We start from the raw sequence: 25,082 nt of genomic DNA, 5'->3' as shown, positions 1-25,082 counted from the left end.
AGGTTTAATTAATTATTGAAGAAAGAAAAATACTGTTTATTAAGTTTAGCGTAGCCTAAGTGTACAGTGTTTATAAAGTCTACAGTAGTGTACAGTAATGTCCTAGACCTTCACATTCACTCACTGACACTCAGAGTAAATTCCAGTCCTGCAGGCTCCATTCATGGTAAGTGCTCTATACAATTGTACCATTTTTTATCTTTTATATCATATTACTGTACCTTTTCTATGTTTAGATATGTTTAGACACACAAATATTATTGTGTTACAGTTGCCTACAGTGTTCAGTACAAAAACATTATGTACACTTTGTAGCCTGGGAATAAGAGGCTATATACCATATAGCCTCAGTGTGAGTAGGCTATGTCATTGAGGTTTGTGTAAGTGCACTCGATGTTCCTGCAATGATGAAATCACCTAACGATGCATTTCTTAGGATGTATCCCCATTGTTAACTGACAGATGGCTCTATATAATTCCTGTTTTTGTGATTGAAATTGTGTCAGATGCTAGAATTAATAACTCTCTTCTCTGCAGTTTCTTGGACATGGTTCTATTTTATTTTCCATACTCTTATATAATTGTACTTATTTTCTCCTCGTACCACCCCATCCCCCAATAAGTTATGACCTCTTCAAGTGCAAGTACTACTTGTCTTTTTTTCTTCCATATCCGTGAATGCCTGCCCCAATGGCTGGCACTTTGTAGATGCTTAGCAAGTGTAGGTTGAACCAAATTAAAAATAGATGAAATGATACCCAGTGAAATGCTAAAATAATTAGAATATTTTTCCTTTTGTATTATTGAAATCAGACTCTTTTAAGATTATTGAATGTTAGGAAAAGGAAACTGACATTTATTGAACAATTATCATTTGCCACGTATTTTCAAATACATTATCCCATTTACTCCATAGCTTAATATAGAGTGCAGTTTTAAAAGCACAGGAAACATTTTTTTATTAATCCATTTGTGTGGGCTTTAGGATAAAACATGATCATAATCTAGACTCTTTCTTGTTTTATTCTACTGATATTTAAATATCAGGTAATAATTTTGTACTGCATTGGGGAGTTACTAACATTTTAAGCTGTGATGATGTATCTTGTGTTAAATATGTTAAGGTGAAATTGATCCCTTCTCAGGGGACCTTTGTGGTTATTCACAAGCCTTCATTTCAATAAGAAAGGGCTGTTTTTTCCTGAGTTACCTATTTTGGTTCCCCAACCACTGAAACAAAATAATAAAAGTATTATATAAGTGATAACTCTGTGACAAACCATTAGTAAATGTGGAAAAAGCCAGTCAGGGAAGAAAGAGTATGAAGGAAGATGCAATCACAATATATAAGGATTCACTGCAGAATCCTTATAAACTGTATTTAGGGCTTGTGTGCATTTCATTAGGAACTTGTCATAAGCTGAGAACTTAATGAGAGCCACCATGAAATAAGGGTAGTCAAAATAGAAATAAAGCTTCTCTGCTATAGTAACTTAAAAGGAAGATATTAATTTGTTTAATAACCAGCCATAAAACATAATTCATGTTGGAACTTATTATTATATTATCTATGAAGTTTGCTAAGTGAATAGTGTGAAGATTCTTTAGTATTTAAGAAATGTCACTTTTAATCAGAAGTTTTAGATACATCAGTTTACTTACAAACTATTGATATGTTAATTAAAATAATTCTTAGTCATTTAAGTAACTTCCTCCAAAGTCTTTCTAAATAAAATTAAGTAAATTTAGCCAAAAAATAGGTTCCATCTTTATCTTTCGACATGGATTACTTATACATGTGTAAACTGACACTCATCTCAGGTGCTGAAGCAGAAGCTCAACTAAAAGGGTCTATTTAACACAGTGTTTAGGCAGAGGGAGGCAGAGTAGAAAGAGCACTGCATAGATAATCTGGACAGGAATTCTAGTCCTAACTGTTCCCCTAACAAGATGACTGAACTCGTGCAAAATACTTTTCTTCCCTGGACCTCAGTTTTCATATCTGTAAATTAAGAGTTTTAGAGTCTATCAGAGTTCATTTGGAGATGGGAAGAGGGGAGGCAAATGGACTTCTTAGAGAAACTGCTATTCCCTGCCCAGAAAAAAAATACTTTTATGCTCACTCTCCCCCCTTTACCCCCCCTCCCCATATGCATGCAAATACACAATTTAGTACCTAATTTCAGTAGGTTACTGTGAGGATTAAATGAAATAGTGAATATAAAGTACATTTAATAGGTTTTAAAATAGGTTACCCTCTTTTACTTCCCCAGAGTGGGAGGGGTCTTTAGCTTCTGAGTTTTGATGAAAAGCCACAGGAAAAAGTTTTTCAAGTTTCATTTGGGAAAAGGGGATTTTAAAGTATACAACTATCAAGTTGCATGAGATATTCCCCTTTTTATAAGAAGCCATTTCTTTCAACAGTTACTAGGGTTAGGTTTTTAGAGGGGGTGGCAGTCTGTCATCAAAGAGTTGACAAGTGAAATCTGACAAGGTTGAGGTGGTATAGCTGCAGGCCACTTCAAAACTTTTCACTGTCTTTCCTATTTGAAGAGAAAGGATCTCTATCTTTTTTATTCCTGCCCACTTTGCAACAGTCTTTGATTTATATGCTTTTTAAAACAGGCATTCTAAATTGACAAATTATTTTGTCAGCTAGCATTGGTTTAGATAAGAACATTTCAGTGCTCTCTTGTCTGTAACTCAGCTCTTTAGGAATTATTTCTGAAATTCTGTTTATTTTTTCTTCAAAATCACATTTCTTTCTGTCTCTTCAAGTGTAGCATAAAACTATATTTATGGAGTTATAACTTAGAATTAATTATCATGATCACATCACCAACATTTGTATTTCCCTTGTCTTTTTGTTGTTGTGATTGAAATACATCCTAAAAACAAGAATTAAGTTTATCTTTTTTTAAGATCAGAAAGATGGGTACATGCATTGGAGGTGGTGGTAAGCAAAGATTATATTATTGTTGTCAATATTATTAGTTTATGCAAGCATACTCCCCCTCCCCCCCCAAATGCCTGATATAAGCCATTGCAATTATTTTGCACTGTCGTGAAAAAAATGCACATCAGCTAGATACAAGTCTCTTTGGAATATTGGAAATTGTGTGCAGCGAAGTATTTAAAGTGAGCATCAGCAAACAAGATGTTTGTATTAACAAAAACCTAGAAAATGGCCATGCAAAGGTCAACACCGATCTTTGAGTATTAGTGAAATTAAATTTGTTGCATGTAATGAGCAGAAAAAGAGGAGGAAACAGGCCACAGTGAAGAAGCCATTGATAAATTGTCTAAATGTCAAAACTGCTTACAGTACAGAAAATGTTAAATTGACAAGATCTATTTAACTAAGTGAATTAAACAGTTGTACAATGCCCTAGAGAAATATTTTCCAAATTTAAGCATAACAGGAGATTTATAAAGATTTTTGCCACAATTTATTTTGGGAAAGTGAAGGGACTCCTATTATTTTTTTCTAGGCATAGAATTTCTTCTCACCTCTTTTTGATAAGAATGATGCACAGGTTTTCTTGGAACATAGGACTGTACTGCCTTTGCTTCTTCTAGAAATGGCATCGTCTGACCAATTTTTAGCAGCTGTGAAGAGCCATCCTCTGGCTGTGGCACTTTGCGCAGCACTCACTGAATTGAGATCAAACAGCTCATGTTACGTTATACCCAATTTTTGAAAAACTGGGAATTCTACATTCCCTATTTTCTTCATTAATAAAATTGGGAAAAAATTAAGGACTGAATATGCCCAGTGTATGTAACAAAGGATTAATATTCATATATAAAGAAAGGGATAGATAACTCAATAGAAAGGTGGGTAAAAGGTAGGAAAAGGTAATTTATAGAAACAAAACTGATAAAAAAATACATGAAAAGATGTTTCATCTTTTTAATGAATGGATAATGGAACTTAAAACTATAAGAATCCATATTTTACCTACCTGATTGGCAAAAATTAAAACTTTAATAATGCTCCATCCTATTGAGGTCATAGGGAAACAAGCAGTCATGTTATTGGTGGATCTGTAAATTGGTACATTCTTGGAGGCCAGTTTGACAGCACTTATCAAAACATAAGGTGTGCACATATATTTTCATAGTAGTAGTGTATTTGTAAGGCAAAAAGTAGAAACAGAATGTTTTTCATTAAGGGAATGATTAAATTATGATCACTATCCAATGGAACATTTGCAGTTACTTAAAAACAATGAGGTAAATCTGTATATGCTAACAGGGAGAATATCCACGCTGTTTGTTCAATGAAAAAGAACAAACTGTGTGTATAATAAAATTCTGTCTTTACAAAAATACAAAACAAGTCAGTATGGGTGTGGCCATACTCGAAATTCATCAAAGAAGGTCTGGAATGCTATAGGCTGTGCTGCTCAGTGGCTCCCTTCAGAATGGGGAAGACGAGGGGAGGGGCACAAGTTCATTTTAACATTAAAAACTTCCATACATTTTGTATTTTTTAAACAAAAAGCATGCATTACTATCATAATTTCAAAACCCAAGAAGAAACAAAAGACCAGGCAGAGTGTCTAATGGATTTAAATTTTCCTCCATTTTTTTTGGTACTTTTAGGTTCTGTGGTTCCTTTTAAAAATAAGGACATGATAGAGTGTTTTGTGCTTTTGCATTTTGTTTCTGGCATTTAATTGCTGAGTGTTATTTGTTAAATCTAAAATTTTATAAGTTAAAGTATTATCTTTTAGCATTTATTGAATACTTGCAATGGTGATCATTATCAAATAAATATGTCCAGAATATTTACACTTTTTAGGTTGAATTGGTGTGTGCTAGACTTCTGAACTGATCTAGAACTTTATATGCTATGATACAATACTTATAATATAGAAAAGACCTATATACAGTTAGTCAGATGGAAAATAACACAGTAATTAATAAATAATAATGTAAGAATGAACTGTGTTTTACACACTCACAACTGTAAACCTACTTTTGCCTCACGCTGTATATCTAAAATAATTTAAAAATCATATTTGAAGATAAATGTCACTAAGGGAGTTATGACACTTACTCGATAACTGCTGTTTGAATAAAATTAAAGGCTAAACTTTTCAGCATTATAGGCAATTAGTTGTGCAATATCCGCTAATAATGTTCAGTACTTTTCATCTTCAAAGCATTACACGACATTAATTAATACTTACAACACTCGTACAAATGTGGGCCAGTATTATTATCCCTTTTGCATGTGGGGAAATTGAGGCAGAGGTTAAGTGATTTGGAGTAAATTTGCTGCAGCAGGACTAGAATTAAGACATTTCTGGCTCAGAGCCCAGCATTCAGAGCAATAGAACCACACCTTCTTGAGAAGGCTTAATGTCTGTGGCCTCTATGAAACATCACTTCTCATTAAACCATATTGAGGTCATCTCTACATAAAAATTGGGAAGTGAGTTTGATCCTTGTATAACCACTTAAAGACACATATACCATTTTCTCTTCCGTCTGTCTTTTTCATTTTCTCCATGTTGGAGAATTACAAAAAATCTGCCCTTGACTTAATTGTCCTTCTGGGATCTTATTCAGTGGTTTAAACTTTTCTTTCTATTTAGAAATCTCATAATAGTTTTTATATGGTCCAGGCCCCTTTCCTGTATTTCCAGCTAACAGTTAGATATCTGTACCCATATCTACCCTTATACCTTTAACTCCCACTGTTTCTAAAATTCAACTTATTGACATTAGCAAAGCTTGTTCCTCTTCTAGATGAACCTATTTCTATGTATGTTTTAATTCATGTACTGCCCTTGAAACTGGCATTTGTGAGTCCTTTGCCACAGTGAAGAAGCTGAAGCATAGTCTAAGGAAGAGAAAAAACCCAGAGTTACAAACTGAGGGGCAGGGCTAAAGTATAACAGGAGACTAAGTAGCCCGGTCAGGTGCTAGGAAAATTGAGGTGTGTGGGTTGAATAAATGAGGCAGTCATTGTGAACAGAATGCACGGGAACCCTGTTACCTGGCGCATGACGATGGAGGCATGCCTACTCCGTGGAGCCATGTTCATAGCTAGGGCCACTATCTGTGCAGTAATCAGATCCCATCCTTGCTGGTTACTCCAGATTCTTCCTTTGCCCTCACTTCCGCTATTCATCAGTTCTCATATACTGTTTGATTCTTTCTTTGCAAGATCACTTAAATCTGTTTATTTGTTTACATTCCATCTGCCACCATCCCAATTCAAGTCTTTGTTACAGAATACTGGTGTTATCTGTTACTTTATTCCATTTCTAACAGGTCACTTGTATCAAATATTCCTCTACTCCTCTAATATCCCCACCCACACATTTAATCTTTGAACAACAATTCTCATTTGCTGATTCCTCTTCCTGAAATACCTTACCAAATCAAAAACTTTTCATTACTCCTCCTCAATTAGCTACCTAACAGATACGAAGTCTTAATTCCTAGGTTTGGCGTTCAAAGACTTCCTTAGTGTGGCCCTGAATTCTTTCTTCTATTTGTACACCAAACCAATTGTTTATTTTTTCTCAAATAATCCTTGCATCTTTCTAATTTAGGCTTTTGTATATTCCTCCTTTTTATCTCTCCCTTTGTTGAAATCTGACAATCCTCAAATGCTTTCTACTTTCTAAGAACATTTCTTTATTATCAAATTAGAACACCTATAGCCCTTTGTTTATGTTGCTAAATTAGCACATATACGAACTCCATATGGTTGTTTTTGTGATTATTTTATCTGCTACACTAGATTACAGGTATTTAATAGCAGAGACCCTGCTTTCTAAATCTTTGGGTCTGTGACTCGTGGAATGTCATATACCTAAGGTGCTCAAAGTATTTGTGATATTTAATTAATATTTAGGTATCATAGGACTCTCTCAGGTCCAAAGGACCCAGTGTTCCTAATACTTCAGTCTTCTGTTAAAATTGGTTCAATCCAAGCTTGAGATCTCTCTTTTTAAAACATTTATTTTAATTTTATTATTTATTTATTTATTTATTTATTTATTTATTTATTATTTTTTTAATCCTTACCTGAGGACATTTTTTTGGTGATTTTAGAGAGAGAGGAAGTGGGGGGAGGAGAGAGAAACATTGATGTGAAAGAGAAACATCAGTCAATTGCCTGCCATATGCGCCCTGACCGGGGATTGAACCCACAACCTTTTGGAGTATGGGACAATGCTCCAACCAACTGAGCCATCTGGCCAGGGCCAAGATTGAGGTTTCATTATTTTGAGACTCCTCAGTTGTTTACATGAACTTTATAATTCCTTGTTTTTGTTTAATGTTGAATATGTCACTTTTTTTAGTTCTGAAATATGACATTGATTAAAATATATTCATGCATATGCTTTACAGGTATTAATATAATTTCTGTTGATGGCATTAGATAAGATATTGTGGGGGAATATACTGTGTTTTATGTAATTTGAAAATTATCTAATGATGACTAGAACATCTAATACAGCTAACTAGGGGTTTATCTTAAATTCATGCCTTAAGTTGTCTTTATTTTTGTACATTTTGAATCGATGAATAGATATTCCTCAGAATATCTCTTGATAATAGATAATAGATAATAAGTATATGTTCTAAGTTCATGCACCCAAGATATTCCCTTAGGCTGTTTAAGGCATTTTGTTAATACACTTTCATCTTAAATATCCTTTCAGCACCATAGTATCATTTATCTTTGTTAAACTACACCAGTGTCTTCTCTGTTAATTCTTTCTTTCCCATCATGTTTTACATTAGGGTCTTATTTGCCCTCAAGCTTCTAATTCTTCCCAAATCAGTCAAAATAGCTGACTTCAGAAACCAGGAAAGGAAAATATTTTGCAGATTTATTTAGCAACATAGTTTTTATTTTTCAAAAGATTATCAAAAGCATAACAAGTCATAGCATCTTAATGCAGCTGTTTCCATTTTGCATGTTACTTTCCTAAAATTTAGTCTATATGGTAACAATTATTCTTAAGGCAAATAAATATTAATTTATTGTAATGGGCTTTCTAGGATCTTCTCATCCCTCTGTCCTGAAAATTTGGGCTATCATAGATGCCCCCTAACACCCCCCCACACACACACACACAAAAGAAAAAATAAATCTAGGTTTAGGTTGTGCTCAATTCAAATCATGTTTCTTATTCTCTCTTGGAGACTGAAGTTTGGATTCAGAATGGCCTTCTGAGACATCTAAGACTGTAATCAACTACCTTATAAAATTAAGGTAACAGAAAGTTGTAAAAGTTACAAAGATATTTTAAAATAAATGAAAAATTATGGGCAATTTTTGTTATGTTCATCCATCTGCCCTTTTCATTTGGATAATTCTTTTTCCTATTCAATATTCAATAATGCTATATTTTTAATTAATTCTTTCATTCATTTCCCCCCTATATAGCTACTTTGTGCTAGTTCTAAGTCAAGTGCATCGGGTTTATCCCCAGAGAAATGCACAAGAACACTGAGTGGGGCAGCATTCCTCAGTGTACTTTGTTGAGAACTCTCTATTTCACTCCCTTTTCCACACACCCCTTCCCAAATGCAGAATCCAGCATTCTTCTGAAAGTCTTCCCCCCTTCCAAAACAACTATTTATGCACTAATGCAATATTTGAATAATACCATTTCAGTCTTGACTACTTCCTCCAGGTAGATTTTTTATACAAGGAAATTCTTTTCAACTGTTGGCATTCTTGAGTAAGATGGAAGATGTTTAAAGGTCTGCATCTTTCAAAAAAGACTGCACACTGTGGAGACAGAATATCTGGAGGACTGAAAAGGATATTGACGTGGTCCCCTCCCACCATGTCCACCTAGTTATTATCACAGATTTTTACAAATTTGTTTTATTTACCCCATCAATTCTCTTTCATTTTATATGATCTTACTAGCAGATATTTGAAGTTCATGGGGAAAGGATGAATAATGCATATTTGATATCTCTTGCCCCCTGATAATATGCATGACCCCTGTAAAGGCTTCTCCTTAATTACATATCTTTTGTGGAATCCACAGGAGTTGCCATGTGTTCATAAACAAGTCCAGTCATTAATGGACATTGCCATTTTCCTCTCACTTGCTGTACCTACTGCTTGTTAGGCCTCCCCTCTCAGCTTATTGCTGCCATTTCTTCAGGTGTATGGACTACTCCTTGGCCACCATGGCTACTTCTGCTGGGCATGGATCCCATTTCCTCCAGATACCACCACTCTTAATGAGCCTAGTAATCTGAAGGGCTACCATCCTGCTTACTTTCTGCAGGGTACCACCCCTGTAGTCACTTCACCACCCTTGTACCACATGTTCCCTGTAGGGCCACAAAGGGATTCTTTATAAAGTAGAATGTCTCTCCCCGCCTCTTTTCCTTTACTTTTTAGTGGGAACTAGAGCAGTGTTGTTTGTACATCAGAGCATTTTGAAAACCAGCTTGTACATTTTTCTCAGTCTTCCCATCCTCATTGGGACCAGACATGAATTTTTAGGTGCTAAGCTGGAAGACAAGTCTAGATTATAGACTCTACACTGTACTATTCTCAGAATTTCCCCTTCTGTCCAAATGCAAAATGTCAAGGGCTTTGCACATGACATTTGAAGCTCTCCATAGACCTCATTTTGCTTATCCCCTCCCCTTGAACTGTGTGATTTCTGAGTAGTTTAGGACTTTAAAACTTAGTAAAGATATGGATAGCAGACATATTGGTATTCTAGTTAAAAGTATTCCTGCCTCTTAGAAATAGCCAGTGTGGATTACACAGAAAATTGTACTCCACTCTTCATTTTTGTCATCAGGGGAAAGTTTTGACAAATTATTTATTATTGAATTGACTTAAACTGAAAAATAAAATTTCACGATTAGTCTTCTTTTGATATGTAAATAAAGGTGTTGCTGTTTTGGTTTCGGTTATAAAATTTAATCTATATTTAATTTGCATGATAAAATCTTTTTATGTAGCTATTAACAGCTAAGCTTCTACGTTGTCTTTGCCAAAATTGCCATAAATTCTAGGTATTTGAATAAACATTACATTGAGTAATGTGAGCTTTTATTTTCTAGTATAGCCTAGAAGTTGTGACTTTGATGCTCCGTATCAGAGGAAGTATGACCTATTTCATCATGTCCTTTCTTCCCTATCCCATTGAAATGCTAACCCATTTGCACGTCCAGTTCAAAACTTCCTCTTCTGTAAAAACCTTTCCACATACAGATGTGTTTCCGTCATGAAACCCCTATTGTACTTAGTATTCATTCATTCATTCATTCATTCAGTTCACCTTGTGATATAACTATATAAAGCGAGAGATTATATTTAATACTTTGTTTTTTTCCATATAAATGTGCATAGTGCTAGACATGCTGGGTAATGGTAGCAGCAGCAGCAACAATGGCAACAATAAGGTAACTGAAGAGGGACTCTCAGTACAGTCCTGAGGGAGGGCAGCTGAGAAACAGGGAGGTTAAGTAATTTCTCCAAGTTGGCTAGTAAGCCGAGAAGTTAGAATGAGAAACCAGGTACTTGGATTCTAGAGTCTACACATTAAGCTTAATAAATGCAAAATAAATATTTACTTAATTGGTTATTTAAATAAACATTCCAGACCTCACCCATCCCAATGAAAAGGGTGCAGTTTGCATATTCTAAAAAGGAAGTATTTCAGTTTCAAAAAAAGTATAACTATAACTAATAATTTTGAAATGAGCCCCATAAAACGAAAGCATTTCCAAAGAACACAGCTTTGGAAATATTTTGAGTAATGGCAGCCTTATTAGAGTCATAGTTGAATTGAAAAAACCATAATTTGTTTAATATCTCTTTTTCCCTGTTCCCTCCTGATGAGGAACTGCATTCTCTTTCATAATAATACAGTCCACTAGCTCTCTTACCCCCTACCTGTGTGCAGTGGCAGCTAGCTTTTGGTTATAGGGCAGATCTGGGGATTGAAAGGTCCTTTGTTCCATCTCTAACTTTTTAAGACACTTTAGTATAAGGAAAAGAGTGAATTCAGATTAATCCAGAATTTACTACTATTATTATAGCCTGTTTCCTTTCTACCCTTTTCAACTTAATTTGTTGATCACTTTTCATCATGCACTTTGATCTACCACTATCCCTGGGACATGCCTGCCTTTCACTCAAACGACTTCGTACTCTCCTTCCATATCTCTGTATAGCCCAATCCTGGAGAGTGCTGTGGTTGTGAACTCAGACTCTGGAGCCGGTCTGCTAAGATTCAAAACCTGCCTCCACTACCTGCTGGCTATGTGACCTATCTGTGCTTTGTCTTCCTAATTATAGAAGTAATGATGGCACTACTTCAAAGAGTAGTTATGAGAATTAAATGAGGTAATGCATACCAAATGTATAGAACAATGCTTGTCACGAGGTAGGTACTTAGTACTATCTGTGTTATCATCATTTAATTGATGGAATCCTATACTTCTTTGAGGTTCTACTAACATTTCACAATTTCTCTGTAGCTTTCTTAGAGGCCCACTGTTCCAGGCAGGCTCTGGCCCTTCTTTTATGCTGCTAAATTGCTCACTCTGACATTTTAATAATTAGCACGGTGTGTCTTATTAGTTGAACATGCATGTTTCTTGATGACTCCAAGTGCATGCAGGTCAAATGGAAAGATGAAGGAAGAATTTTGTACTGTCTAAGTTATTTTGTATTATCACCCATATGAATAGTATGGGAAATAATTTTAGTCACTTCTACTGGTAAAGAAGCTGAGGGCTTATTTCTCCATCTAAAAGATGTCTTAAAATATTTTTAAGCTTCTTTTGTTATTCAGAAGTTTATTGGAAAGAACAATTCTATTATGAAATCTACAAAGAAAACGGTAGTTTACTATATGTATTTCTTAGTAAAGTATGTAGTAAAGTATACATAGAGTATGGTAGTACATGTATTTCCAAGCAATTATTTGATACTTATATAAAATATTTTTAAATATTTGTAAAATGTTGACTTTTTTCCTGATTCAGATTGGTCTTCCAGTCAGTTTAAATTGATTAGGTTCTACTTGATTTTAAAAAACTATCAATAATATCCATCACTAAACCCCTGCAAGTAACATTGGAAGGAAATACAGGATGCACATTTTTTGTTATTTTTTTTAATGCAGTTGGAGTAAAATAACAAACTAACCTGAATGCTAGTGTGGTTTCACATAATGTACTTCTAAGTAAATGTATTTCTTATAATAGTAACTATATACCATTTACCTTGCAAGTTTTATTTTAATTAGCCTGTTTGTATGTGACAGATCGTAAATATTTGCTTTGTACATTAAAAATATAGCACAAAATGTGTTTGTACTTAATAATTACCTAACAGATGTTTCCTTTCCTTAAAAATATGTTTTTAAAAATGCTTAAATACTAATTTTAAATATACTCAGACTCTTAAAAAACAAACATGTCAATGAAAACTCAAGTATATATTCTTCTTACCACATATGATGACAACAGTAAATCTAGGAAAAGAAGTGTATTTTTCCTCTTTCTAGAGTTTATTCCTGGATGGCTACCCAAGTATATATTAAAGTGTTTATTTTAATGAGCCATATCTCAAATATCAGTAGTGGCAAGTGATTCTGTTAGTTCTGGGGATCTTGGTTTTATTGGCAATGGGAGATAATTATTTGGCTCATCTTTTTAATTATTTTTTAAACAGGACAGAGATCCCTTCTGCCATCAGATGTCTTTCTGCTTGACTGAACTGCACCTGTGGTCTTTGAAGAATACCTTACACATTGGGGGTAAATGAGCTCTGGATTAATTTCAATATTTTTCAAATATAAGTTACAACATAAATAAATACTAACAAAGGTTAGAGCCTCTATTCTCCAGCTGAAGTTGCATTATTTTCTTTATATTTAATGAAAAACTAGCTAATAGAAAAGAATTTATTTTGATTACTCTGATTAACTTATTTTTTCAGCTTGAGGTAAATTTTCTGTTGTGAAATTAATTTTATTGGCCTAATATTTGTTTCCTCTTACGATACATACATGTTCAATTTTTTTCTGGAATTGTTCATAATAACTGATTTATATTTATAAATATTTGCAGGCTAGCTAATGGTAAAGGCATTTCAATATGATATTAAGATGATATTTATAAGAAAATGTATATCTAAGACATACAATTAATTATACTCATATTCTTTGCATATCACTTTTTTTGTGGGGGGAGTAATATAAGTTTGTTCTAACTATGCTTATTAGCATTATAAGATAAAGTATATATCATTAAGAAACATCTTTTAGCCCTGGCTGGTGTGGCTTGGTTGGTTGGGTGTCCTCCCATACACCAAAAAGTTGGCAGTTCTATTCCTGGTCAGGGCACATGCCCTGATTGTGGCTCTATCCTGGTAGGGGGCATGCAGGAGGCAGCCGATCAATATTCTACTCTCACATTGATGTATCTTTCTCTCTCCCTCTCCCTTTCTCTCTCTCTAAAAAATAGATTTTTTTAAAAAGATTCCAACCAGAACACAATTCTGGTGGCTTTATTAATAAGAATAAGAATAATTCATAATAAAATGTTTCACTTTATGAACATTTCCTGGAGAATATAAAAATATCTAACAGTACATTTTCATTAAGATTTAAATTTTCAGACATTTATATGTATTAAGGCATTAAGCACTCAAAAATAGTATCTGTAAGAAAAATTATACCTGTAGGTTATTGAATATATATCTCACACTTCTTTTTAAAGAATACATTGATAGCATTTTGATCTTTCTAGAAAAATGCCACTAATTATGATATTACCAATCTTTGGGGTATAAAAGGATTTTTTGTTTTGTTTTTGGCTTTCAGTATTTCTTTTTTAAATATCTAGATCAAACATGTGAGATTCAGGTGGTGCTAAATGCTGTCAATATAAGCAACATTGCAGCACTGTATAGTTTCTAGCCCTTAATACATGCTCCCTGGAGATACCTGTTTTCAATTCTTAGCTGTTTCGTCTGGTATATGCCTTTATATTTATAAATAATATGCTTATCCTATTATTTCTTGATTCTTTAGTTTTAGATATTCTTAGTTGCCTAGCTTGGACCCCATGATTGATCAATGCTATCTTGATTCCCTTATACCCCTAGTCCTCTTTTACATAACTAGCAAACTCCTTCCATACCCCTTCATCTGACCTCTAGAGTCCCCTGTCCCTGTTCCTCCTATTTGGAGTCAGTGAATAGTTTTTGGAGAAGAAACCCACAGTGGTACACAATGGCCCCAGGGGGCAGGCAGTAAGGTCTTTAGCCCCAACTGGATCTTCAACAGGGCCTATACATTCTCTCTGCTGGGAACTTTCTTCTCTTTGAACCCATCATATGAAATACTTCTTGTTTTTTTAGGGATCAGCTTTAATAACTCATCTAGAGAAGACTTCTCTGCCATGTAGACTAAGTTAGTAACCTGTTACATGCTCTCATTATGCTTGATATTTAAAGTATTTTTAAAATTGAGGTATACTGACATATAACATTCTTAGTCTCATGTTTACAGCATAATGATTCAGTAAGCCTAGTTAACAAGCATCACCATACAGTCACAAAATTTTTTTCTTGTGATGTGAGCTTTTAAGGTTTACTCTCTGCAACTTTCAAATGTGAAATACAGTATTATTAACCACAGTCACTATGCTGTACCTTACATCCCCATGACTTATTTATTTTATAACTGGAAGTTCTTACATTTTGCTTCACTCCTTTCACCTGTACCCTCACCCCTGCCTGACCAATCTGTTCTCTGTATCTATGAGTTTCACCAGTTGTCCCACCAATGTCCTTTTTAAGCAAAGGATCTTTTTCAGAATCACATGTTGCATTTAGCTGTCATGTCTCATTAGTCTTTTATTCTAGAACAAATCTTTTATCCTTTCAATTTTATTTATTTTTTGTAACCTTAACACTTCAAAGATTTTACACCAGTTATTTTGTAGGATGTTCCTAAATTTGGATATGTTTGAAGTTTCCTCACAATTAGGTTCAGACTATGCATGTTTGGTGGGAATATCCCAGAAGTGATGCTGTGTTCTCTATTGGGTGGTGCACAATTTCAGTTTGTGCCTTTACTGATGATGTTTGATACCACCTTGATTAAGGTGGTGTCTGCTAGGCTTCTCCACTGCAAAGTTACTTTCTTTTTTGGAATTAGTATTTTGTGGGGAAGTACCTTGAAATTATGTCAGTATCCTGTTTCCCATTTAAAATAGATATTTATTTTATCCCTATGGACTCAGGTTTCCTATTTTTTATTCAATGGTTTTCATCCATTACAGTCATTATTTATTTTGATGTTGAAATTTGTTCCTGATGTGGACATACCCTTTTCTAGCTGGCTCCTGTGTCTTTGTAACATATATATCCCTGTCAGTATTTGAGCATTTCTATTCTTCCTAGCACAGCAGATCTTCCAGGCTCTTATTTTACTTTCCCTTCCCTAGTTCTGGAATCAGCCACTTCTCTACGCAATTTGGTTGCTTTTACAAAAGCTCATTGCTATTGGAGTATCTTTGCTCCCAGGCCTTCTCAGTGGACAGAGCTTAGAGAATGTATGTATTTAGGTAGGTAGGTACACACTCATATTTACATCCACAGTTATTTCTATATCTCTATATATTGAAAACCATGAGTTCACATTGGTACCTCCAATTCTAATCTACACAGTGTCCATTCTAATTTTCTCCCTTTCTATATTTGTACTCTCTGTGGACAGGGGAGAGCTGGGGCTCCCATCTCTTTAATTTATCTACTTACTTAATCAGTCACACTGTATGCAATCAATCAGTCTGTCGTCTCCGTGGCCCCTCCCTCCCCTGAGCGGATGCCCTCACCACATGTAGATTCTGACACACCGTGTTGGGCTGCCCCATATGTGGATGCCCTCCTTGCTCTGTTCAGCCCCTAACACCCCGCAGTAGGCCACTGCCCCATTTGAACATGCTCACCCTGCTAGGGCTCTGACATACCATGTCAGGCCAACTCTCCGCATGTACGCCTTTCTCATCCCGCTTAGGCTCTGACACCCGTGAGGAATAAGTCTCCTTCCGCAGATACCCTCCTTGTCCTGTTTGAGTTTTGACAACCCTGCTCTAGTCCAAATGCATTAGGTCAGACTTGTGCACAGGATTCAAGCTCCTTATGTTCTTCATAGTGCTAATACAGACTTGTAAATATTTGGATGTATGGAATGATGGATTATAATAGAGAATATTATCAGTGTACACAATGCCTACGGTTCTTAGATTTAAAAAAACAAACACCTTTTTATTAAAGTATAATGCATGTATTGAAAAGTGTAAAAATTATAAGGATGTTTTGAACTGTTAAAAAGTAAACACACTGATAAAATTATCACCCAGGTCAAGAAATAAAATATTATCAGTACCTTAGGGTCCCTATTCATGGCCTTTCCCAATCACTACTTATTAGATATTTTCAGGCTAGTAGAAATAAATTCCATTCTTTAAAGCTATATTCCAAATTAATAGCATAATGAATAAAATAGAACTTCAGTAAGTATACATGATTGACTATTTTGAAAACTATATTTAAAGCTGTAACATATTTTTCTGAAGTTTTATCATTCAGTTTGAGAAAGTTTGGAGCAGTCAGTCACTAGGGGGCAGCGTGTACTGCTTCCACTTCTTTAGAAACAGTTCTGTCCTTTTGTTAGTAACTGGAATTATTTTGCATGGAAGGAAACAAATGTTACTTCAAAGAAAAATATTTCGCTATTCAAAGATAGGAAGAAAATGGACACAGTTATTGTGTCCTCCTGTAATTAAATTCAAAGAACAGATTCCTTGATTAAATCACTCTCAACATCTAGGAAGCCTAGCTTTGCTTCTTTTGTAACCCTGGCAGAGCATCTGACTTTGAATGGGTTTGGAAGGTTTTTTTGAGTCTAAACAGCTTCAGATAATTTATCCATACCTTACTCTAATCCTCTCTTTCTTTCCTACAGATTCCCTACCAAACACCCTACCAGACTTGAGCTAAATAGGAGAAAAGAAAGCACAGCTCAGAATCCAACAGCTAGGGCATTTTCTTCCATCCTCTGATTTCATTTGGCATTGCTTAGTGGCAGTTCCCTTTCGGTAGCACCCGGTGAAAAATATCAGAGGAAGGGTGTAAAGGGGAAAGGTGGTCTTCCTTGATTTCAGTTCTTTACTACTACTTTCCTCATGCCATTCTAGTTTTGTGTAAATCTTTTCCGATTAGATTTATAAACTTTCCAGTGTCCCTATAATACATGGACCCATGTCTAGATACTTTTAAACCACCTTATTTCTAGTAACACAAAGAGACTGTTTTTGTCTTCCTCCCTGCCATATAGTCTGGCTTGGCGTCTTATTCTCCAGAACTTTCACCATAATCTACTGTTATTGCTTCCTTCCTATAGATAGAGATATTGGGATATACCAGTATTATGACAAGAAAGATCAATCAGGTAAAGTATCTGTTCTATTCAACTATTTTTTTTAATAAACTAAATATTCTAAACTGTAATACCATAATAAATTTTAGAATTAAGAAAAGTCACTTCAGTTCTTTAGAAAAATGCTGAAGTTGATATCTATCTATTCTATATAAAATAAAGCAATATTGAGAAAATGCTGTAGAAGAACATGAAAATTTTCATTTTACTGCTGATCAGACTGATAACTGGACAGTCTATTCACATTTATCTGTCAGTGTCCCAGTAGAGGGCATTGTTAATGCATGGGCTCCACTGTGCTGGCCTGCCAGACCCTCACCTGGTATCTGAAATAGGCATTTCTGAGTGAATGATCAATTTTCTTTATCTGATTAATCCTGTTAATCCCAGAAGTTTTTGATGGGCCAAAAGGTCTTTCTAGCTAGAGTTACTTCCTGTTTTGGTCTCTGTTGAAGTGGGGCTTGTGTGGGCATCTTCTGTGCTTAGCTTGGTGGTTAATAGGCTGACTTCATGGTTCTGATGACAGACTGAAACAGCTTCTGTTCTGGGCTCGGTTGCAGTTCCCTTCCATATCTGATGAGATTGCAAGCTCAGGATATTGGCCCACCTGTTGTGCTACATAAGCCTTTTCACTGCAAATCTAGGAAATACCTCTATGAAATGAAAGCATCCAAATTATGGCATTTTTTCAACTGCCTTTAAAAAAGTTTAGCATAATTTCAACAATGTGTGTAATAATATATTATATATGTACATATAAAAATACAAAGTGTTATAATAAAAATAATTTTTACTTTTTTTTTCTTCTTTCCAACTCTTCCACCACAGTCTCAGCGACAGAGCATGGTAACTTAGAAGCAAAGCAGAAACTGGCAGAATGTAAGCTTGCTTTATATATTTTACGGAATAATTATAAAACTGGAATTTTAACATCCCTTAAGATTCCATTTAAAAAAATGTTTTAAGCTTTCTGCATAAATAAGAAATGTTATTCCTTCTAAATTTCTTATAATTATAAATTCTCATTGTTTAGGTATGTAAACATATAAGAATTGTATTTGTTAGGCATTTCTAATTTAGACCATTAAGTCTCTATCCAGTTTTTTGTTTATGTATACATAAACTTTCTTTATGAGTATTTATATTATTTAATATACTTAAAATAAGTGTATCATGCTCAAATTTGATATTTTATTTGTCCTATGCCTAAACTATTATGTTTTACCCATTTTTAGAAAATGAGATTTGTAATGATCAGCATTAGCATTTTATTTTCTGTAGTCTTCTGTTCTATAATATATAAATATGTTAATGTAATATCGCTACAATGTAATATGGTTTTAATATAATTTACATTTTGTTTGGAATGTAGGTGGAGCTGAAAATCCTACTTGTTCTCTTGTTTTAAATGGTCAAGCTGACATTTAATTTTTAAAAATACTGCATTAGTAGCTGTAACATAGATTTTAAATTTTCACATATGCTCTGTACATCATATATTATGTTTATAAAATAAAATTAACTTGCTGAAATAAGACACATAGCAATTCTGTAAAATTTTAATATCTATATACTACATATTACATGTATACACACAAAACACACATATATAGAACTTTTATTTAAAATTATTATTTAGGAGAATTCAGAGATTAATTCATTTTTGTGATGAAATAAATAACATAATCAGTTTAACATTTTGTTAATTTTTTAAACAAAACTTTTTAGTTTGACTTAGGCTGACATTGAGACTCTGCTAAATAATTTTATCTTTTAATTAAATGTATTTAAAACACAGCAAAGCTTTATCATTATTGAATTGTGGTATAGATTTTAAAGAGGCTTGTTTTCCATAAAAAAGAGTACTGTTAGTGCCTAATTTGTTAAAACTTGGATTTATCCCAATTTTTTTCCTTAATATGTGATACTTTGATGCTTAATTTAAAATTCATTCTTCTGTGTATAATTTTTTGTATTTTACTTCTTTCCTCACTGTATTCATTTACTCATTAGGAATTTTCAGGTTTGAGAGGGCTACTTGCAGAATTTGGAATTTTTTGGGGGATTGAACATGTAATTATTTATATGAATATGTTATTTTTTGTTAAAGAGTGGATCATTTACCTTTAAATACTAGCTTCACAGGCCTAGGAAACTTTCCCAGGGATTCTCTGATCCTTGTTGGTTGTCATCATAAAATTATGATCAGGGAGATTGTTTTGTGGTAAAAATTCTGTTCCTATGACAAAGCCTTTCAAAAGGCTGTCATTTGATGATGGAAATGAAGCCCACTTCCTCTCAATTAAGGAGGTGTTTTATTTTAATCTTCCTTAGGCACACTGCTAAGTAGTGTTTCCTTTTTAAGTCATGTTTAACTAACTGTAGTACATGTTTTATTTGCCAGCACGAGATTATCCGTGGACTCTCAAAAATAGACGCCCAGAAAAACTTCGAGACTCACTCAAGGAGTTGGAGGTATCTTTCCAAAAGTTTCAAAAATGGCAACAAACAAATCTGTTTTAAAACATCTTTCAACAGCTTTAATTTTCATAAAGGATTAGCTCTCCTGGTGATGATAGCTTTGCTTTTGTCCAGTGAGGAGTTTCAAAACAGTTGCATCTTTGTGTGGCATGCTGATTTTTTTTTTTTTTGCTTGCAAATCAGAGGCACTTTAACTGATAATGGCAATGTGTATAGCCAACTGCACTCTCTCTTTTTCTGTTTCCTTCAGGAGCTGATGCAAAACAGTCACTGTGTGCTGAGCAAATGGAAGAACAAATATGTCTGTCAGGTAAAATGGTTTGACGTGCTTTTGCAGTGTTTAACCAATGGAGCTGAAAACTATGCAGCAATTGGTATTCTTGTGTTATGATAGGTAATGGACAAAAACTTTTTAGGAGGGGATATTTCATAGTTTGAATTCTAGTCATTCTAGAACTAACATTAGAATGATTGACACAGACCACCTCATTAATCAGTATAGTTGTACTGACACACTATAACCCTAATAAAAATCTGCGCAGATGGTATTTTTTGTTTGGAATTGTCTGAATGTTATATTAGATATTTACTGGCATAGATTTAATCATATTTTTGAATGAAGATAAAACCATAGGACAAAAGGTTTTTTGGCATACCACTTGAGCAAACATTTGTGAATGCCATGCTTATGGAAATCAACAGACTAGAGTTAGACCTAACATCGTAAGACATTTGCTCTTATTTTTTGAAGCTTCTAAGCTGTCCTGTTTAATATGGTAGCCACTAGTCACCTGTGGTTATTTAAATATAAACTTTAATTAATTAAAATTAAATAACATTCAAAATTCAGTTCCTCAATTATACTACCCACATTTTAAGCATTCAGTAGACAATATTGATACAGAACATTTCCACCACAGAAATTTCTGTTGAACAGCACTATTAGGGCCTAGACAAGGAGTTGCATGTTGAATGAGCCTAGATTCAGGACATAATCATAATAACTAGTGTTCATTGATCACAGAATAATGTACAAATGCCTCAGCTCTGCTGATAGGCTTAAAAGTACTATTTGTCTAGAAAAATTTTACTTGCTTATGATAAAAAGAATCATTAGTCATATTCTACTCATACATGGAATTCTGTCCTACTAATAATATAACTGTTTTGTGGAATCGAATATCCTGTATCAGTTTAAATTCTTACTGGTCTACAGTTTGACTTAGTTTAAGTCTACTGTTGTCTGAAGTTTAGGCTCATAGCTCTATCCATAAATCTACAACATTGAATTTGTAGTAATTAGGAACATAATCTACTACTTGAATATAGACTGCCATTTTAGTGGACTCTAGTTTTTCCTCATTTTTTGTTTAAACTTGTCAACTTTACTCATGAAGGTAACTCTTTAGTTACTTCCTCGACTGTCATAAGTTATTAGTTTCTAGAGACTGTTTACAAGGCTGAATTAATATTTTTAGAACCATAATACTTCTTAAATTCAATTTAGGATACTATTAAAAAGAACGGGATTATTTTAAAATTCATAATTTTTTTCATAAAAGTTTTAATCAGACTTTAAAACTGGGATACAAAATATGCTTCAGAAAGTTTTAAAGTTAGTACAACTCAAACTGTACTTCTCAATGCCATTACTCACCTTAAAAGCAAGCACAGAATTATTTGACTGGAAGGCATGCCTACCACCTATAGTATGAGGTGTGTCTCATGGCCTCCACCCTTACCGTTGCACAGGGTAAGTTGGAACATGTCAGGTATCTTAAAATATGCAGTGGAGCATCTCAGTAGGCAATCCTTTTTAAATAGACTTTATTGAATTTTAATTTAAATAGGCAAGTTTGTGTGTATGTATGTGTGGGGGAGCAACGAGAGGAATGTCCCTCACTAGTGAATTAGTTCAACTCAGAAAAGGAATTTGCATGATAAATATATACAAAATTACTTTTGTAATTTACAGTGACCTGACAGTAGTGTTTTCTTAGGCTGTTGTACCATTGAGTCTACTTTTAATTTCCAACAGAACTTACCTTTTTTTTTGTTTTTTATCTTCACCTGAGGATATGTTTACTGATTTTAGAGAGAGAGGAAGGGGGAGAGAGAGAAAAAAAGAAACAGAGAGAGAAAAAGAAACAGCAATCAGTTGCCTCTCGTATGTGCCCCCACCAGGGATTGACCTGCAACCTAGGTAAGTGCCCTGACTGGGAACTGAACCTGCAGCCTTTTGGTGTCTGGGATGATGCTCCAATTGGCTGAGCCACCCGGCCAGGGAGAAACTTATCTTTTTTTTTTTTAATGTTCTCTCATATTTTGTGCTTTATTTCTATGATTGATAAGATATTCCTAAAATAGACCTTTTACTACCAGCACATTCTTTTTTTAATTTTTATTTTATTTTATTTTTTATTATTTATTTATTTATTTATTTATTTATTTATTTATTTATTTATTTATTTATTTTAATTTTATTATTGTTTAAAATAATATAGATGTCCCTTTTTCTCCCCAATGACCCATTCCACCCTTTTCCTTCCCCCTCCCCAGTCCCTCTCCCCACCATTGTCCATGTCCTTGGGTTGTGCGTATATGCATATAAATTCTTTGGTTACTCTCTCCCCCTCCACCCACCCGCCCTCCTCCATCCCTCTGACATTCATCAGTCTCATCTATGCTTCCATGTCATTGAATCTATTCTGTTCATCAGTTTATTAAGTTCTTTAGATTCCACGTATAAGCGAGATCATGTGATATTTGTCTTTTGCTGCCTGGCTTATTTCACTTAGCATAATATTCTCCAGTCCATCCATACTGTCCCAAAGGGTACGAGATTCTTCTTCTTTACAGCTGCATAGTATTCCATGGTGTGGATGTCCCACAGCTTTTTTATCCACTCATCTACTGATGGGCACTTGGGCTGTTTCCAGATTTTAGCTATGCTGCTATGAACATCGGGGTACATATATCCTTTCTGATGAATGTTTCAGGATTCTTAGGATACATTCCTAGGAGTGGAATCACTGGGTCAAACGGCAGCTCCATTTTTAATTTTTTGAGGAACCTCCATACTGTTTTCCATAGTGGCTGCCCCAGTCTGCATTCCCACCAGCAGTGTACTAGGGTTCCCCTTTCTCCACACCCTCCCAGCACATGTTGTTTGTTGATTTGTTGATGGCAGCCATTCTGGCAGGTGTGAAGTAGTACCTCATTGTGGTTTTAATTTGCATCTCTCTGATGATTAGCAATGTCGAGCATTTTCTCATGTGTCTCTTGGCCATCCGTATGTCCTCTTTGGAGAAGTGTCTATTTAAGTCTTTTGCCCATTTCTTAATTGGGTTGTTTGTCTTCCTCTTACTGAGTGCTATGAGTTCTTTGTACACTTTGGAAATTAGCCCCTTATCAGATGCATCCTTGGCAAATATGTTTTCCCAGACCGTGGGGTTCCTTTGTATTTTGAGGCTGTTTTCTTTTGCTGTGCAGAAGCTTTTTAGTTTGATGTAGTCCCATATGTTTATTTTTTTCTTTGTTTCTCTTGCCCTAGGAGATGTATCAGTGAAAAGTCCACTACGTGGGATGTCTGTGACTTTACTGCCTATGTTTTCTTCCAGGATTTTTATGGTTTCATGACTTACATTTAAGTCTTTTATCCATTTTGAGTTTATTTTTGTGTATGGTGAAAGTTGGTGGTCTAGTTTCATTCTTTTGCATGTATCTGTCCAATTTTCCCAGCACCACTTATTGAAAAGACTGTCCTTACTCCATTGGATACTCTTGCCTCCTTTGTCAAATATTAACTGACCATAATGGCGTGGGTCTATTTCTGGGGTCTCTGTTCTGTTCCATTGATCTATAAGCCTGTTGTTGTACCAATACCAGGCCGTTTTGATTACAGTGGCTTTGTAATATAGTTTGAAGTCTGGTAATGTGATCCCTCCCACTCCGTCCTTTTTTCTCAAGATGGCTGCAGCTATTTGGGGTCTTTTTTGGTTCCATATAAATTTTCGAAATGTTTGTTCTAGGTCTCTGAAATATGCTGTTGGTATTTTCATAGGAATTGCATTAAATTTATAAATTGCTTTGGGTAGTATAGACATTTTAATGATATTCTTCCAATCCATGAGCATGGTATCTTCTTCCACCTGTTTAAATCTTCCTCTATTTCTTTTTTCAGTGTCACGTAGTTTTCTGAGTACAGGTCTTTTACATCCTTGGTTAAGTTTATTCCTAGGTATCTTATTTTTTTAGTTGCAATGGTAAATGGTATTGCTTTTTTAGTTTCTCTCTCTGAAAGTTCATTGTTGGTGTATAAGAATGCCATTGATTTCCGGATGTTGATTTTGTATCCAGCTACCTTGCCAAATTCATTTATCAAATCTAGTAGTACTTTGATGGAGTCTTTAGGGTTTTCTATGTACAGTATCATGTCATCTGCAAATAATGACAGTTTTACTTCCTCCTTTCCAGTTTGGATACATTTTATGTTTACCTCCTGTCTGATGGCTATGGCAAGGACTTCCAGTACTATGTTGAATAAGAGTGGTGAAAGTGGACATCCCTGTCTTGTTCCGGTTTTTAATGGAAATGGTTTTAGTTTTTGCCCACTGAGTATGATGTTGGCTGTAGGTCTGTTGTATATGGCCTTTATTATGTTGAGGTATGATCCCTCTATTCCCACTTTGCTGAGATTTTTCCAGCACATTCTTGATGTGATATATTTTAACAAGATAACTTTACCTCCACCCTGCTCACAGGTCCAGGTTAATCCCCTCATCTTTATGGACTTTGAGAGACCTCAACATAATCCATCCACTTCCTCAGTTTTTATATAGGACTGTTAACTAGGTGTTCTAAAACTATGTGCGTGTGTCTTTTCCTAAAGATCTCGAATATCACAGTAAGTTAAAAATTTGGTGTGCAAGCCAAATGTTTAGAAGGATTTCCTGAATCTTTTCTTGGTTGCAGAATAAGTAAACCGCCTCCACAAGCTCTCTTAGGGTCCCTCTTTTGTGCATCACATAAATCTTTTATCATCCCAACCCCTCATGGCAAATTTAGGATTTATGGAATTTACCTTGTCATCTTCTCAAGGGATCCTTATTTCTCCAAAAA

General features: G+C 34.6%; 1 protein-coding gene across 1 annotated transcript in view; it reads left to right on the top strand.

Moving 5' to 3' along the window:
• WDPCP (WD repeat containing planar cell polarity effector) overlaps nucleotides 1-25,082 on the top strand; it is a 306,031-nt gene that overhangs the window by 167,041 nt on the left and 113,908 nt on the right. Inside the window, exons 4-8 of the mRNA XM_087823593.1 lie at nucleotides 12,701-12,785; nucleotides 17,445-17,492; nucleotides 18,309-18,359; nucleotides 19,885-19,955; nucleotides 20,212-20,271. Coding sequence (XP_087679719.1) covers nucleotides 12,701-12,785; nucleotides 17,445-17,492; nucleotides 18,309-18,359; nucleotides 19,885-19,955; nucleotides 20,212-20,271 — 315 coding nt within the window. The remainder of the gene's footprint in view (nucleotides 1-12,700; nucleotides 12,786-17,444; nucleotides 17,493-18,308; nucleotides 18,360-19,884; nucleotides 19,956-20,211; nucleotides 20,272-25,082) is intronic.

Source organism: Miniopterus natalensis, chromosome 13 (assembly GCF_054644295.1).
Source record: "Miniopterus natalensis isolate mMinNat1 chromosome 13, mMinNat1.hap1, whole genome shotgun sequence".
NCBI classification, from domain to species: Eukaryota; Metazoa; Chordata; class Mammalia; order Chiroptera; family Miniopteridae; genus Miniopterus; species Miniopterus natalensis.
The sequence above is the reverse complement of the archived record's forward strand: the minus strand, read 5'-3'. Positions and strand labels throughout refer to the sequence as shown.